The sequence below is a fragment of the Glossina fuscipes genome, unplaced genomic scaffold, assembly GCF_014805625.2.
Source record: "Glossina fuscipes isolate IAEA_lab_2018 unplaced genomic scaffold, Yale_Gfus_2 133, whole genome shotgun sequence".
NCBI lineage: Eukaryota > Metazoa > Arthropoda > Insecta > Diptera > Glossinidae > Glossina > Glossina fuscipes.
In genome coordinates this window covers 437,086-453,153 of record NW_023998476.1, presented here as the reverse complement: position 1 = coordinate 453,153, position 16,068 = coordinate 437,086, and the positions used below count along the sequence as shown (strand labels likewise).

At 37.0% G+C, this 16,068-nt stretch overlaps 3 protein-coding genes across 3 annotated transcripts; 1 reads left to right on the top strand and 2 right to left on the bottom strand.

Moving 5' to 3' along the window:
- Positions 1-219: 219 nt before the first annotated feature.
- LOC119640999 (patj homolog) lies at positions 220-5,883 on the bottom strand. The gene is given in 7 exon segments (XM_038039419.1): positions 220-526; positions 528-1,240; positions 1,297-1,925; positions 1,928-2,262; positions 2,372-2,683; positions 5,649-5,794; positions 5,848-5,883. Coding segments are annotated over 7 exon segments (2,478 nt in total).
- Positions 5,884-9,567: 3,684 nt separating this feature from the next.
- On the top strand, positions 9,568-11,212 carry LOC119640971 (actin-like protein 6B). Its single transcript, XM_038039375.1, has 3 exons — positions 9,568-9,820; positions 9,951-9,990; positions 10,048-11,212. Exons 1-3 carry the CDS (start codon positions 9,662-9,664, stop codon positions 11,124-11,126), a joined length of 1,278 nt encoding a protein of 425 aa, XP_037895303.1. The 5' UTR covers positions 9,568-9,661; the 3' UTR covers positions 11,127-11,212.
- Positions 11,213-11,234: 22 nt separating this feature from the next.
- LOC119640972 (S-methyl-5'-thioadenosine phosphorylase) lies at positions 11,235-12,698 on the bottom strand. Its single transcript, XM_038039376.1, has 3 exons — positions 12,472-12,698; positions 11,630-12,409; positions 11,235-11,567 (listed from the first exon to the last, which is right to left on the bottom strand). The coding sequence occupies exons 1-3, from the start codon at positions 12,520-12,522 to the stop codon at positions 11,529-11,531; spliced, it is 870 nt and encodes a 289-aa protein (XP_037895304.1). The 5' UTR covers positions 12,523-12,698; the 3' UTR covers positions 11,235-11,528.
- Positions 12,699-16,068: the final 3,370 nt, after the last annotated feature.

Genomic DNA, 16,068 nt, shown 5'->3' with positions numbered 1-16,068 from the left:
GGGCTTGTTCAGCTATGTGCTGTCATATGCCCGGTCCCGCTTACTCTCGCGCAGAACACATCAGAAATTGGAACGGCGGTTAAATAGGGTGACTTAATTGAAATGTTTTGATGGTAATTTTATTATTAAGTACATGTAATAATATAATTTATGTAAAATATAAATCGTAAAAGTGTTAAGAGAATGTTTTAATTTTTCTCTATGGCAGTTAACATTTAATTATGCCAGTTGGTTATGAATGCTTTCCATCGTACTACCGGTGGCAGGAAGGCTCCGGGTGTTTGATGAATTGCCAGCACTATCACCTTCAGATGACAAAGCGTTTCCGCTATTGTTACCATTTGCTTTAAGCGAAGTATCCGTCATAGGCAAGGGTTTGGCTACACCAATACGTACGGAGCCCTTCGGCGCTCCTTTCAAAGCTTGCACAGCTTGATCTAAAGTAGCATTTTCTAAATTAATATTATTTACGAATAGCAAACAATCTCCTGGTATTAAACGTCCATCCAATTGCGCGACACCACCTAACCAAAGAGCGTATGACAATTAAGCAATCACTAGAATCCATAGGATCTTGATAATCCAATATCGAAAAACCCAAGCCGCGATCGCCTTTTATTAATTCGATTATTTGCGGCTCCGAAGACCACATCGCTAGACCAGTTAGCGGTTCTAGAGAACGTGACTTCAGTTTAAAGGAATCTTCGTTTGTTGCCGATGAAGTTGCCAAATTTCCATCTGATTTGGCTTTAACTAAACGATCAGAAGACGGTATTAGGTTGTCGAAATTATTACCTAACTTGCGTAACGTATCATCCGAAAAAGGTAGCAATTCGGTTCTACCACGTCCACACACCATACGCACATCTTGAGGCAATTCTTTCAAAATTGCTACCACTTCAAGGTGGTTCATGCCAAACAAACGCTCTCCATTAACCTCGAGTAACTCGTCACCAGCTCGCAGTTTGCCATTCACACCTACTGGTCCATCGGCTAAAATGGAGCGTATATAATGATGTGGCCGGACCTCTCGGCCACTCTCTACATCAACAGTGCCTTCCAGTGAGATTCCCAGTCCACCGATTGGAAATTTTTTGATCTGCGCTACGATAATGTCGACATCGGAACCAACGGTATTTTTCCACTTTCTTATAATTTCTTGTTCTACTTCAGGAGTTAATTCCGGTTCGGTATAATATTTATGTCGCGCCAAGAGTATATTGTTTTTAGCATGTATTGTCTAAGGAAACAATGTTTTTTTAAAGAATAACAAAGAAGACTGCGTCTTATTCTTACCTCTTGTTCGCACTCTGGAGCACGTTCCGGAGATAACTTGGGAAGCTCCTCACTAATATTATCGATGCCGAAACCGCTCGCACTAGTGGAAGCAGTTGACGTTTCAGCTGGCTTCGCAATCGTCGGCTGCATGAATGAGTCAGACTCCGTCAGAAAACTGCTCACATCCAAGCCCGGAAAATAAGCAGACATTTCGGAACTGCTTGTCATTAAAAGCGATGTTCCCGCTGTAGAACAATGCTGTGCGGAATTACGTGACGGTGTAGACGTTGCGCTAATGGTTATTTCATCGTTAGCCGCTATGGCTTGTTGTAGTTGTTCATATTTCGGTCCACGTAGATAACGTTCTAAGCGTAAATTTACAACCTGACCCCCATCCACTTCAATTATGCGATCATTAACATGTATGCGTCCGTTGAGATCGGCCGCAGAACCAGGAGAAACACTTTTAACAAAGATACCCGAAAGCTCCTCCTTCTCACATACGTAACCAGCTATTGTTATACCCAAACCGTTGGCATCTTTGGTAAGTTCCACTTGCAACGTTTCAGTTTCTGGTAGCTCCAGTAAATCAATCATTGGTGATTGTCCTGCAGCTCCACGATATATAAAACGTTCATCTTCGGTTGCGGAGTAGAAGCATTTGAGCTTTCTCCGAATATCTCAGGAAATCCTGTAGATATTAGATAGCGCTCTAATTCGGCACGATCAACTAAAACACGTGCAGGCACAATTGCACTGCCAGGCTCTAAATTAAGACCAGTTGGCAAAGGATTTTCTATAGCTCTCCCCACTACTAGACGAACATGTGTACCAGACTGTCGTAAAACGGCAGCGACTTGTTCTGAAACCATTTGTTGTAAGTTTACGTCACCTATTTGAAGAATATGATCGCCCGAGCGAAGGCGGCCATCTCTATCAGCTACACCTCCTGGCAAAATAGTTTTCACAATAACACCCGAATTTAGTGGCAATACATTCGTCAAGAGATCTGTTAAATGACAAACCAAACAAAAACTCTGTTAAAATGACAAAACTATGCAAACAAAAAATTCAATTGGACAACAAACCCGTTCGAGCACCGATTATACCAAAACCTAAACCTGTGCCGTCATTGACCAATTCTATAGCCTGAACTTGAACGTAATCAGTAGGGAAAAGTTCTACCCCAGACAGTGAAGGTATCTTCGTGTGTTGAGCTTCTGCTAATTCGGTACCGACTTTACCACTTGCTACGGGGCTAGTACTATTTAATGGTGAAGACAAACGTTCGTCAAAATCATACATAACGTCGCCACCGTTTACACTAAGCACTAGATTTCCAGCCATATCGATGTCGAAGTCATTAGCACAAATGTATAGCACCGTTATGGCACATGAAATCACCCTTAGGGCAAACAAAACACACAGAAATGAGCGTAGGTAGGAAAATAAGGGATAAGCATATACATGCAAAACGAATAGACTTTAGCAAAAGTCTCTATGCTGTAAAAAGCACAAACACCTGCAAAGTGTATAAACTGCAGGAACATCGCAAAGCACCGTTAGGTCATATGAGACAATAGAATACGCATACAATAAGATAACGTGTATACACGCTCGCGATAGCTATTGTACAAACAACAAGAATACGCACACAAATAGGAAATGCATATACTAATTCGGTAGAAAATCTGTACAATATATGATCACACAAAGCATACAGGAATAAACACGCAGGTACAAAACGGCATAACACATATGAAAATATATCATTGCACACACGCATAAACACACAAGAACAGAAAAATACACTTGTTGGTATAAAACCGTAGGTTGAGAAACAAGCACCCACGTACCTAACAGTGGTATAAATCACGCGATTTAGTACCTGGGTACGTGTTGAGTAGGCATTTAATCAAACATAGCAGTAAGTTAGTTGTTAAGCAATAAGTTGATAGTAAGTTTGTACAAGTCGCCCATGCAAGTCGTAACTGAGGTTGTGACAGCAGCCAACCTCAGTTAAGCACATGTTTAAGTAAAATACCACAACACACACGGAAATGCATACAACCGAGGACATGTTGAAACAGAACAAGCGAGCCAGACCCAGCTATAAAAGAGCAGCTCATCACACAGAATCTTTCAATTTGGTGTCAGAGCTGCCTAAGGTAAGTGCACACGGATAATTTAACAAATCGACTTCGATAAAGAGTTTTGCCTGTACGGATAGGGGATGACAGGTGTGGCTTCGCCGTCATCTCTGAATGACTAAAAGGACTATTTTACTATTACGGATAGGGGATGACAGGTGTGGCTTCGCCGTCATCCCTGAAGGACTAAATAACATTGTTTTTTTAATTATTAGACTTACATACAAATACCCAGCTCGAGACAAACCGTGGGCGCCAAGAACCAAAGCAGCTATAACACCTGCAACGCATCCGGCCTTTTCTTGTAGTGTCCCGCGACAGTGTCCCGTTTAGTGTTAGCCCACATGCTTTCATTTTCAACATATAGGCCGCAATTTTCACATATTTTGATCAAATTTGGTACATTGATACGTTTCTTCTCAACGGAAATGCAAAGCAGTACTTTAGCATAATAAGTATATAAGTGAAGAATGGGATTAGGATATGCGATGTTCGGTATTTAGTGGTCTTTCTTGCTCTATTTCAACGCTTTTACGTGCTAACGCGTGGAAATATATAAAATTCTTCCGAAATTTAAGAAATGAAAATGCATTCTATCGTAATAATTTTGTTTTTTTTTTTAAATATGACGTTATGTACATTTACAATGCCTTTTTGAAGAGATTAATTAATTTAAAATTTTATAGCAATTTGATTATCTGAAGTTTACCTTCCTTTTCTTAAACTCTATGTTGGACAAGAATACAATTCTTTTTCTTTATTTGTCACGTCAATTTTTCCAATTTAGGTATCATAAATGTGCGTCATTCCATAGTTTTTTTAAAATGCCTTCCGTTAAAAAGTTTGATGGAAGTTCAAAGTTTTAAATCGTATATTTAATAAAAACTATTAAATTATTTGAGTTAAAACTGAAATCCTATGTCTTTGAATAGAGTTAAAGCCATCTGAAAAACCATGCGACGATCTATCCAACATAACAAATGGCTTCCAGAAATGTTTGGAAAAGGAACCGAATTAGAAGTGAGAAATGCGTCCAGACCATATCTGAAGAAATTTTTGACAATGCAGGAATAAACTAAAAACGAACAATACACGCTGGTCATTCTCTCATGAGAAGCTATATAGCAGAGTAATAGACCTGGTAGGAGGTAGCACAATTAAAAGCGTTCAAGGCAGATATACATGCATTCTCGGAAATAAGCTAATGGTTGAAAGTGAATACAAAAATAAAGCGCAATTTAGTATGTAAATTACTGCTTCAACTATATCAAACAAATAAAAACTCTTCAAAAACACTATGCCATAAGTATACTTTTGACATGGTATGAGAGAACAAATGGGATGTATTTACTGGAGCAAAAAAATCGTGAGTGACGAAAGTTTACCAGGCGGCAGGCAAATCAAACTAGGCACCTTAGAACGAAAAACTACTCTAGTTTATGTAATAAAACAATAATAAGATGATTCATATCAATATTAAAAGGTGAAAACCAAACAATCCTGCTTCCTCAGTGGAAACAATTATCGTCTTTATGACCCTGATGATATTGTTATAATAAGACTTTTTGTTTTGACTTTTTGACATAGTTCGGACAAAGAAGACTTTTGCAAAGTTTTACAAATCGGGTGAAAAAGTTGATACAAAAAGTAATTAATAACTTTTTAGTTATTGTTATTCCAACTGTCCGAGCTTCTTTGGAAACAACTAACACTAATCTAAACCAAAACTATATAGCTTCGTGGTTTGACAATAGGATTTTCATCTTATCCATTGCTGTGAGTTGGTATTCAACTCCTGATACAGTATTGAGAGTTTGCAGACATTTCTTACAAGGAATCTGTCAATAACTTCAAAACACTTGCCCACATTCAGGACATTTCGAAAACTAAGCCAAAAATACATCTGGCACAACATGTTCAAGATGATAAAAAATAATATAAAATAATGCCACATTTGCCAAACAAGCAAACATACAAAAGATAAGTTGTAATTTTTCATACGTTAAGCTTTCAATTTTTAAAGCGCCTAACGACATTGAGATCATTCTAAACTAAGTTAACGTAATTACAGCTGATTACTATTATGAATTGTTTACATAAATAAATAGAAAATAATAGAGCTTGCGACAAAAATAATAGAGCTTGCGACAAAAATAATAGGGCTTGCGAGTAAATTGTTAACAATTAGTAGAGAGAGACAAAACCGGTATGTTTTGTTACTGTTTTCTCTTTTCCGTTTTTGTTTTGAAAGCCGCCGTGTAAATGGCATCTATCAGTTGCAATTGATAACTTTCGACGCCGTCAAATTTAAATTGTTTTCGGTAGAAATTACGAAATTCCGTTTGCGCCATTTCTCCCATAACACCCTATTGTGAAAAGTCGTTATATGAAAAATTGTAATTTTCAAAATTGCACATACCAAATCCGACGCCAATGTTTGTGATGATAGAAACATAAATTTTGCATAATGTGATATATACAGCTTCTAATTCCGCACTGCTTGGGTGCGGCCCTTCGGGGAGTACTCGTGGTGGTTGTGGTCGGCAAGTTCCTAGCCAAAGTGGAACAATTTGAGTGCAGCTAGGCCTCACCACTGACCAGAGTGGGGTTTATTGTTCTATACACAATAAACCGTTCTGGACTTTGGTGTTGTTTAGGCCCCTACTCTGTGGGGATTGTCTAACTCGCCAGGGGGCGTAGTACGCTTAAAGTGGCTTGGGCGACCGTGGGGTTAAGCCTTTCAGGCAGGAACCCACGATAAACCCTTGCTACAAATTCTAATTCCATTATCATTATCAAGGAGACCACAACGAGATTCCAAGGAAAACTATGCGAATCTCTGGAGGGTCTCCTTGTTGAAAATAAAATATATGAAGTTTTAAAAAATCACCTAGTTGCCAATGTTTAAGTCAAAATTAAATAAATAAATAAATTGAGTTTTTTTGTAATTTTTTTTATATATTTTTTGTATATTTTTGTATATTTTGTATATTTTTGCAAAATTTTTCGATTTTTCGATTCGCACCACTTCGTTGTAAACATGAAATCTCACAGAAAGCCGTCGGCTTGAACTTTAATGATAATTTTTATTTTTGATAAATATGTTTGGCAAAAACATGTTTATAATAAAAAATTTAATAAAATATGATTTTATAATGAATCTAAATAACTACTTTTTTTGGTTTTTTTACTACTTTGATTTACAACTCTTGTGATAGTTCATATATATAGTTCATATTGGCGGCATATATAGGCAAACACAAGTGTTGCCCCCATACTTGTATAGACTTGTCTTGTATTTACTTGTACTTGTACATATGTGCATATGTATATAACATTACTGTTTAAATCTCTTACGTTCCTTTACAGAAGAACTAATCAAAAAAACCACATTATCATTTGTTTACAACTCTCAATATTCGAAAATGTAATTGTATAAAAATTGCGACTATCTGAGAGTAAGCGTCTTCATTTGTTTACAATTCTCAATAATTGAAAATGTATTTGTATAAAAATTGCGACCATCTGAGAGTAAACGTATAAAAATTGAGACCATATGAGAGTAAGCGTCCACATTTGTTTACAATTCTCAAGAATTGAAAATGTATTTGTATAAAAATTGCGACCATCTGAGAGTAAGCGTATAATAATTGCGACCACCTGGGAGTAAGCGTCCATCTTTGTTTACAATTCTGAATAATTGAGTGTACATTTGTTTATTAACAGCTGTCGCATGTAAAAAAATTGCCAGCATCTGGATCTGTAATTGTAATCAAAACTAGAACTGTCCTTTTCTTTTTGTTTTGCCCATGTTTAATTTTTTCCCTTCTTTTAACATGACAAAGTACTACGCCAAATCTGTTCAGAACTTCAGAGACAAACAAAAACTAATAAGCTCAATATACACGGGACTCTTTTCACGGTTCGCTCTTGCATAACAGAGTGATTTAACAAGAGAGACCATTATGATTACAGATTTTTGTTCTTTCCCTTTTTTTTCTTTGCATAATGGCAAGCCGTTATTCTTGCAAATGCGATTTTTCCTAACAGAAGACCGTTATTATGGTCTTAATTACTCTATTGTGATAGAGTAGTTGTTAAAGCAGACCGACGGAACCCCTACGCTACAATTGTAAGTGGACGTTAGAAAATTTAATCCGGATATCCACTCCAACTCAATGTAAGTCGTTTCTGGCAATTCCATAAGTATTTCTTTATAAGGGTTGGGTACGATTTTTCAGTTATTTAGCTCACTATGAGAGATGGTATGCAGTAGCTTTCGTTTAAAATGGATAATTCAACTCTGCCATAAGAAATAATGTGGAAAAATTTTGCAGCGGCATGCATGACACCAGCTAATGAATGTAAATGGAATTCGGCCCTCGCCGAATACAACTTTCTTACTTGTTTTTTGATCTATTTTTTTATATTAGCTTGGGGAAAAAGAAATCCATTATTTTTTCGGTAGATGGCTGTACTGATAGATTTCTCGTAAAGTATCGATCAAACAATTTCAGATTTATGCTCGTTGGAAAGGTGACATTTCGCAGTAAAAAAAATTCTTTTGCTGTTTTTTGTTTGGTGCATTCAGTTGTGAGTTACAGCGTGTTAAAAATAGAAGTGAACAAAGAGAAAATTCGGTACATTTTACAGTTTTTCTTTGACAAAGGCGAAAATGCAAGCCAGCCGGCTAAAGTTGTGAATGGTGTTTATGGTTGCGATACTGTAACAGCCAATTATATGCAATTTTGGTTTCGTAGATTCCGTTCAGGAATTTTTGATGTTAAAGATGCACCTCGCACAGGTAGGCCGGTCGTCGAAAATGTCGATAAAATCGGAGAAATGATCGAAGTTGACTGGCATGTTAGCAGTCGTAACATCGCCCAGGAGCTAAAAATCGACCATAAAACAGTTTTAAACCATTTACACAAAGCTGAATTCAAAAAGAAGCTCGATGTTTGGGTGCCACACCAATTAACAGAAAAAAACATGATGGATCGAATTTCCATCTGCGAAGCCTTGGCCAAACGGAATGAGATAGACCCATTTCTTAAACGGATGGTGACTGGAGATGAGAAATGGATCACATACGATAATCCTGTGCGAAAACGATCGTGGTTAAAGAGCGGTGAAGCACCTCAAACGGTGGTCAAACCAGGACTAACGGCCAGGAAGATTTTGCTATGCATTTGGTGGGACTGGATAGGGATTATTTATTATGAGTTGCTTCCCTATGGCCAAACGCTAAATTCTGATCTTTACTGTCAACAACTGGACCGTTTGAAGATAGCGATTGACCAGAAACGGCCAGAATTGGCCAACAGGAGAGCTGTCGTGTTCCACCAGGACAACGCTAGGCCACACACATCTACAGTGACTCGCCAGAAACTTCGGGAGCTTGGTTGGGAAGTTTTAATGCATCCGCCATACAGTCCGGACTTGGCACCAAGCGATTATCATCTTTTTCTTGCATTGCAAAATTTCTTTAATGATAAAAAATTGGAATCTAAGGAGGATTGTGAAAATCGACTACTAGAGTTTTTTGCAAATAGAGACCAGGACTTCTATGAGAAAGGCATTTTGAAGTTACCTTTAAAATGGCAACAAATCATACAACAAAACGGTGCATATTTGACCCAAATCGGACAATCCGAAGCATGTTAAATAAAGTCCTGAAGTTCATATAAAAATTATGGATTTCTTTTTCCCAAAACTAATATTTGAATTTTGTTGATCTTATTTTTTCTTTAAATGTAACTTTGTAATAGTTGCTAATAATACTTAACTTAAAACTCAATTGAATTACAAACAAAAGATAAACAGGATAAATTCATGTTTCAGACTCGCTCTTTCTATTATTCTCAGATGCTTCCAAATTCATAGTCACAATTGAAATTGGACAGCTTTGCTTAAGAAATGCGGTATAGTCATAAATAAACAAATGTAATCATTATAACCCATTAATAATATGTTTTGAAGTTCAAAAAAATTTCACTAAATTTGGCGGTATCAAGCTCATTATACTTTAAACTCCGTAAACTCCGTATTCATCTTAGTTTCTTCTTTCCTCTTTGCACTCAATTTTTAAGTTTTGTTTCATTATTATTTTAATAGAAGCGGCAACCATGACCTTATTTGTTTTTTAACATCCCTGAGTTTTTAAACGCTGTAAATAAAATACATCATTTGTAGTGAAATTTAAATACTATCATATTTATCTGTAAATAAATGAAATGAGCGCCGGAAATATGTTATATGGTGGTGACGAGATCGGAGCTTTAGTGTTTGATCCTGGCCATCACTCACTACGTGTTGGGTACGCGCAAGAAGACACACCGAAGGCGGAAATACCTTCCGTGGTGGGAGTTGGACCAAATACCTCAGACGCTATGGTATTTATGTATTTATTAGAACTATTCTTGAGACCATTCGTACAAATTTTGCTCAAATTTACAATGACAAAACCAATCTGAATCGAACAAGCAAGTATAATTAAATAAATGTAATTGTTGTTTTTTTCAGGATCTGGAAGCAAAGACGGACAATAATATAACTCAGAATCGTAAGTCAGACTACAAAGTATTATATTTACCTTTAAAAACGTACTATTTTCCAAAAGATATAGAACCACATAAATATTATGTCGATACCACCTATATAAATGTACCACGCACGGATACAGAGATACAAACTTATATGAAAGATGGCATGATCGATAATTGGGATTTATTTGAAAAAGTCTTGGATTATGCTTATGCTAAGGTGATACAATCGGAACCGGAATATCATCCTGTACTCTTTTCCGAAGCTTCATGGAATGTCCGTAATAATCGTGAAAAACTGACTGAACTTATGTTCGAAAAGTACAATGTGCCAGCGTTCTTTTTAGTAAAGAATGCCGTTCTAGCTGCTTTTGCCAGTGGGCGAGCAACTGCTTTGGTTGTGGATAGTGGCGCAACACATACGTCCGCTGTTCCAGTTCACGAAGGCTACGTTCTTTCTCAGGCAGTTGTAAAATCACCTTTAGGCGGTGATTATCTGTCTATGCAATGCCGCCAGCATTTGGAAAAAATGGGCGTAGATTTGACACCTGTTTATAAAATAGCTTCAAAAGACGTTGTAAAAGAAAGAGATAATCCACGTTTCGTCTCTCGAAAATTACCCGAAAATCTAACACAATCATGGCAGAATTACATGTTGAAAGCGCTATTACAAGATTTTCAAATGAACGTCCTACAGGTTTTGGAAAATCCATTCGATGAGAGAGTTGCTTCTCAGATACCGATGGTCCACTACGAATTTCCTAACGGTTATCATCAAGAATTTGGTTCCGAACGTTTCAAATTAGCAGAAAGTTTGTTTGATCATGCTCCTCTAGGAGCAGGACAATTAGCATCTACGAGTGTGGGTATGTGCGATGCCGATGTACGTTTATCTCTGTATGGGTCCGTAGTTGTTACTGGTGGCAATACCTTATTGCAAGGTTTCCCTGAACGCCTAAATCGTGATTTGCAACTAAGGGCGCCTTCCAATACTCGACTAAAAATGATTTCAGCTAATGGCAGTGTAGAAAGACGTTTCGGGGCATGGATAGGTGGCTCAATATTGGCTAGTATTGGTACATTCCAACAAATGTGGATATCTTCCCAAGAGTATGAAGAATCTGGAAAAGGTCAAGTAGAACGCAAGTGTCCGTAAAATAATCGCAAATCATATACACGCACGTGCAAGTAAGCAAACCTATACAAATAGTAAGTTCGTTTATATTTTGTTCAAAATTTGCAAAAAAAAAAATAAATTAAAAAATATATGAGCACGCTGATAAAAGTGTAAAGTGAATTATTACTAAAAATGTTTGCCGCCTGTACGTGGGACATATATATGGGTACATATGGGTACATATTTAATTATATGTGTACTTTAGATATTCTTTGTTCGCTTGCTAGTAGTAATTGGTTCCAATTCATATATGATAGAAATGGATTGCAGTTTAGGTCGTACTTTGCCTCGCTCCATGGCTTCAAATTTTTTCCCGTGGATAAATGGTTTTTTCTTAAGTAGAGTCTCTTTGGTTATTTCATGGCAAAGCAATAGAAAACGTCACATCTTACCACTCATAGTGTTGCTGCATATACATTCCTGTTATAACGAAAAGGTTATTATAAATTTATGATCACAAAGTATTAAAGCCTATAGACAACCTTAGCGTCTAAAATATCTTCACTCCAATCTTCTTTGGCTATATTAGAGACACTTTTTACAAGAATTTGTTTGACTTTAGCAACGTTTTCGGTAAAAGTTTTAAGGACATCTTGCACATTGACACCTTCACATCCCATTCGCCAACAATCATAATCAGTAGCAATAGCTATTGAGCCATATAGTAAACCGGCTTCTTTAGCTAATACTATTTCGGGACAAGTGGTCATATTAATAAGATCTCCACCCCATAACCGAAACATAGTGCTCTCTGATCGCGAAGAAAATCTAGGACCTTCAATCGTTACTATGGTTGCCTTATTGTGCACGTCATAGTTAAGTTCCTTGGCACTTTCCAGCAAGATTCTTCGAGTCCTTTCACTGTAGGCTGGATACATAGGTAGATGACAGACTCCCTTTAAATTAGCATTTTGTCCATCATAAAATGTTTGAACACGTTTGGTAGTGCGATCAATAAAGTCATTTGGAATTATTAAATCACCAGGCTTGATTTCTTCGCGGAGAGAACCACACGCTGTTGAGACAATTAAATGAGTACATCCCATAGCACGCATAGCCCATATATTTGCCCGGTAGTTGACATTCGTAGGCATGATATCATGTTTACGACCATGGCGAGCTAATAAAACGCAATCAACACCATTAATTTTACCGGCAATCAAAGCATCTGATGGAGAACCAAAAGGTGTATCTATCGAAGTTTCTTTTCTCTCTTCTAATATATCTGGATCATCTAAGCCTGAACCGCCAATTATTCCAATCTATCAGATAGCACTAGTTGGATTTTATAAAACAGACGAGCGTAGTTGACAAAAATATATACCTTTACTGGGACTGGGTCCAGATCTGTATCTTCACACTTTATATGTAGCATTTCACTTTACATAAGGAACTGAAAAAGAGAAACAACAGCTGCGCAAATAATGTGGCGTTCCCTGCTGTTTACAAGTCTTGATTTTTATCACCGCCTAGGACTCCTTCATGTATTATAATAATCCACATGTGTATCAGCAATCTGCAAAATGTGGTAAAAATGGCTTACCCTTCTTCAAAGCAAAGTTGGTTGAAGTTGTGGCCAACGTTGCCAGTAGTAAAGCGAATAATTTTTACAACAAAAACAACAACAAATACAGCAATTCTCTCAGCTCTCAGCATTTATTTTAGCCCTTGCATAAGGAATGTACTCCCCCACCCACCAGTTTACCTTACCCACCTTTCAGTTTAAAGCGATCAAATAAAGTAAGTATTTGATTTTCCAGGAACTAAAGGATGCCTCTGAAAAGGGTTTGAATTGAAATGTGGGATTTATTTTGTAGAACGGGTGATTGGAATTAATACGATGTGGTTGCGAATTGCCCGGATTGCTTCGTTGATAGTTTATTTGATGCACGAAATTGTCCCATCAACTTGAGCCCTTTTTGCATGAAAGTTAGCTTTTTCATTTACAAACAAGCCGTAGTGGTCAGAACAATTCCTACAGTGTAGAGAAAAATTTGAATACAAAAGAGAAAATGTTTTACACATCTTTGTACCGCACTTACGCTAAGGAAACGGTCAAACGACAGGTACTTTTACTTACACGCGGAGGATAGATAGACCAGCTACTTTTAGGGTTTGTATGGTTACCGGTGAGAGTTATTTTGGACTATGGACGGATAATTATGCAGACAGACTTGTTATTGGTAAAACGCATCCTTAAAAATGGTAGCAAGCATTCTCTGGTTGTATCGTGAATATTTTTGATTGAGGCGGCATCAATGTTAATACAAGAATTCTTTTATAGTTGTATCGTTCTTGCAAAGTTGTCCAAGCGGAGATGTAATTACCTTCAGTTTTAGACAAGTGGCTTATTAGTCTTTCAGATTCTCCTTAAAGATTGGCGTTAAGATACTACATCGAATATCGGTTTGTTGCGGATCATGTGCAGGAATAAGTCATAAAATTGCCTTCATTTTCTGTAATCACCATCAAATTTTGGGGAAGTGGCACGGCACTGGACGGTTTGTTAAAAAACACTTATTATTATGAGTTATCCGTTGCCGTTACAGCTTCTCAAGCGTTTAGACAGAAAGTTATTTCTTTAAAAAAAGCGTCAATAAAATCGTTCAAATTCTCTTCATCCATTTGCATGTACAGGAAACGATGCGTATCTAAACAAAAGCTGCACCCTTTTCTATGAAAATTAACATAATCCATCCCCGTTTAGTTGAAAATAAACAAAGGCCGAGAGAATTCTCCCCGCAAGATTTTTATTTTGTTTATGTTTCTATGGCACGTGTTTCATCATAGCCATTGTTGTAATAAAGAAGAAGCTTTTCGTGATCGATTCAAGAATGTTCATGAAGGCTCTACATTTCTTAGTAACAAACTTCCAGACAGCGATTGAATTTAATTTGTCAAATATGTGATGCAGTTTTTTGTAACGAAATATGTAGCTGCAGAAGACAGTAACACTGAGAGATATAACTTTCTGAAGAAAGGAACGATTCATTACCTTGACCTTAATTAACTTCTTAGCAATACAAAAAAGAGCTCTTTCGGAAACGGGCCACTCACCAGAAATGACATTGAGAATATGTTGAAGGGGTTAGTCCAGCACAACGTTTTAAAATTCTATTTTCAAATGTTTATATACATTTCTCAATGTATTTTATGAAATTAAAAGATGTAGAATGTGCAAATCCAATGTTAGACCTGCCTAAAGCTTTGTGCACAGTCAAAGCTTTTTTGGGAGGCGAAGATTTCACCGGAATAACTTTAGTTTTTTTTGATAAGGAGCCTAATTTCTCGTTTAGATGGAAGAAAGGTGTATTGTTGAGACTACTAAAAAGAATTGAAGGATAATCTAATTGACACTTGGAATAGGGCTATGGAGCATAACTAAGTATCTCTTATTATCATGATCATTATATACAGCATAACCGTTTAAATCGTGACTAAAATGTCGATGACCATTGATGTAATTCCAGAAAAGCCTGAGGTGCCATTACGACATAACTCTTTAATCATGATAGCTCTATGTGTCCTTTTCGCCTTCGTTAGTGCAGACTTCCACTCCTTCAATGTTTTCATATATTCAACGAAGTTGGCTGGATTGACATACTCATTTTTTTTCTTGCAGCTTGATATTTGCGATAGAGAGAGTGTTGGCAGGGAAGGCTTTCACCAAGGTTTAGATGAGAAGGACTCACTGTCATAAAAGTTGGTTCTAGCAGACATGCTCTCAGATTGAAAATCACTTTGAATTGATGATAAATCGGAAGGAAGATCAACTTTAGACAGGAGGTTCAGAAGGAAGTTACATGAAATGAAACTTTCTATTTTTTTAACGGAATTGGTGCAACTGCAAAATAAATTGGGAAAGCGTTGACATTTGTCAATACAGACCTTAGTCGTATTCCAGTTGGATGATAAATTGATTGAATTAGAAAATGTTGCACTCCTTTATACAGTGGTCAAATATCCGCTTTTAAAAAGGAATCAAAAATTTGTGCTTTACTCATTACCCGTAAAGTATAGTGTGATCCATTCATACCTGTACAAAATGGAAAAAATTAACCTCGCTAACCCACTGCTATAGTATGCGTTCTAACGCGCAAAAATAAGCTTCAAAAATCCCAGAAAGTAAATAAATTCTCGATCAGTTTCACATTTGCAATGCGCCTAAGTATGTCCGCCTGTTCATTTGTTCATATGTCTGTCTGCAAAACTGTGCAGTGTCTGCTGTAAACAATCTCCCGTTAGCAAAAATGGCGATATCGCCTGCAAATATGCAAAAGAATTTGCAAGTGACACAAACTCAAACTGGTGTAGGTTTTACTCATAGTATAGAAATGAGAAATTGCTTGTGTTTTTCTAATAAACAAACTGGTTTAGGTTCAATTCATACCATAGGAATTTGAAATTTGTTGTGTTTTTCCAATAAACAAACTGCTTTAGGTTTTATTCATGCCATAGAATTTTGGAAGTTCTTGTGTTTTTCTAATAAAAAAACTGGTGTAGGTTTTATAAAGTAAAATATTAAATAATTTGAAAAAAGTGTTGTGTTGAGCAGCTTTCATCATATCTCGGGTTAACTAGAGCTACGGCTGTTCACAATATATTGCCGGATATTGCGTGTATAATTACTTCGACAGATGTTGGGGCTAACTTTTGGGAATCGGAAAAAAAAGTTATGATGCTGAAATTTGGTAAAAACATTCCCTGATCGATTAGCAGCATATATTATTGAAAAACTACTGCCCAAATATTCGCCGGAACCACCCGCGGCAAATCGCGACCAAGGTAGGCATCGTTATCGACGCAGTATTTTATGACCGCGCGCCAACGACGGTCCAAAAGGAGTAGGCCAGGGTTGCCGTATACTATAAGAAGGTAACGAGCTCGAGATATCGCCATGTTAATCCGTTTCTCGTTTTGA

Bases quoted from the DNA above. Each gene is read 5' to 3' on its own strand.
- LOC119640971 (XM_038039375.1), top strand. From the start codon at position 9,662: ATGAGCGCCGGAAATATGTTATATGGTGGTGACGAGATCGGAGCTTTA. The intron at 9,821-9,950 runs GTATTTATGTAT...TGTTTTTTTCAG, and splicing joins CAAATACCTCAGACGCTATG to GATCTGGAAGCAAAGACGGA. The intron at 9,991-10,047 runs GTAAGTCAGACT...ATTTTCCAAAAG, and splicing joins CAATAATATAACTCAGAATC to ATATAGAACCACATAAATAT.
- LOC119640972 (XM_038039376.1), bottom strand. From the start codon at position 12,522: ATGCTACATATAAAGTGTGAAGATACAGATCTGGACCCAGTCCCAGTA. The intron at 12,410-12,471 runs GTATATATTTTT...GCTATCTGATAG, and splicing joins TGGACCCAGTCCCAGTAAAG to ATTGGAATAATTGGCGGTTC. The intron at 11,568-11,629 runs GTTGTCTATAGG...TCGTTATAACAG, and splicing joins AAGATATTTTAGACGCTAAG to GAATGTATATGCAGCAACAC.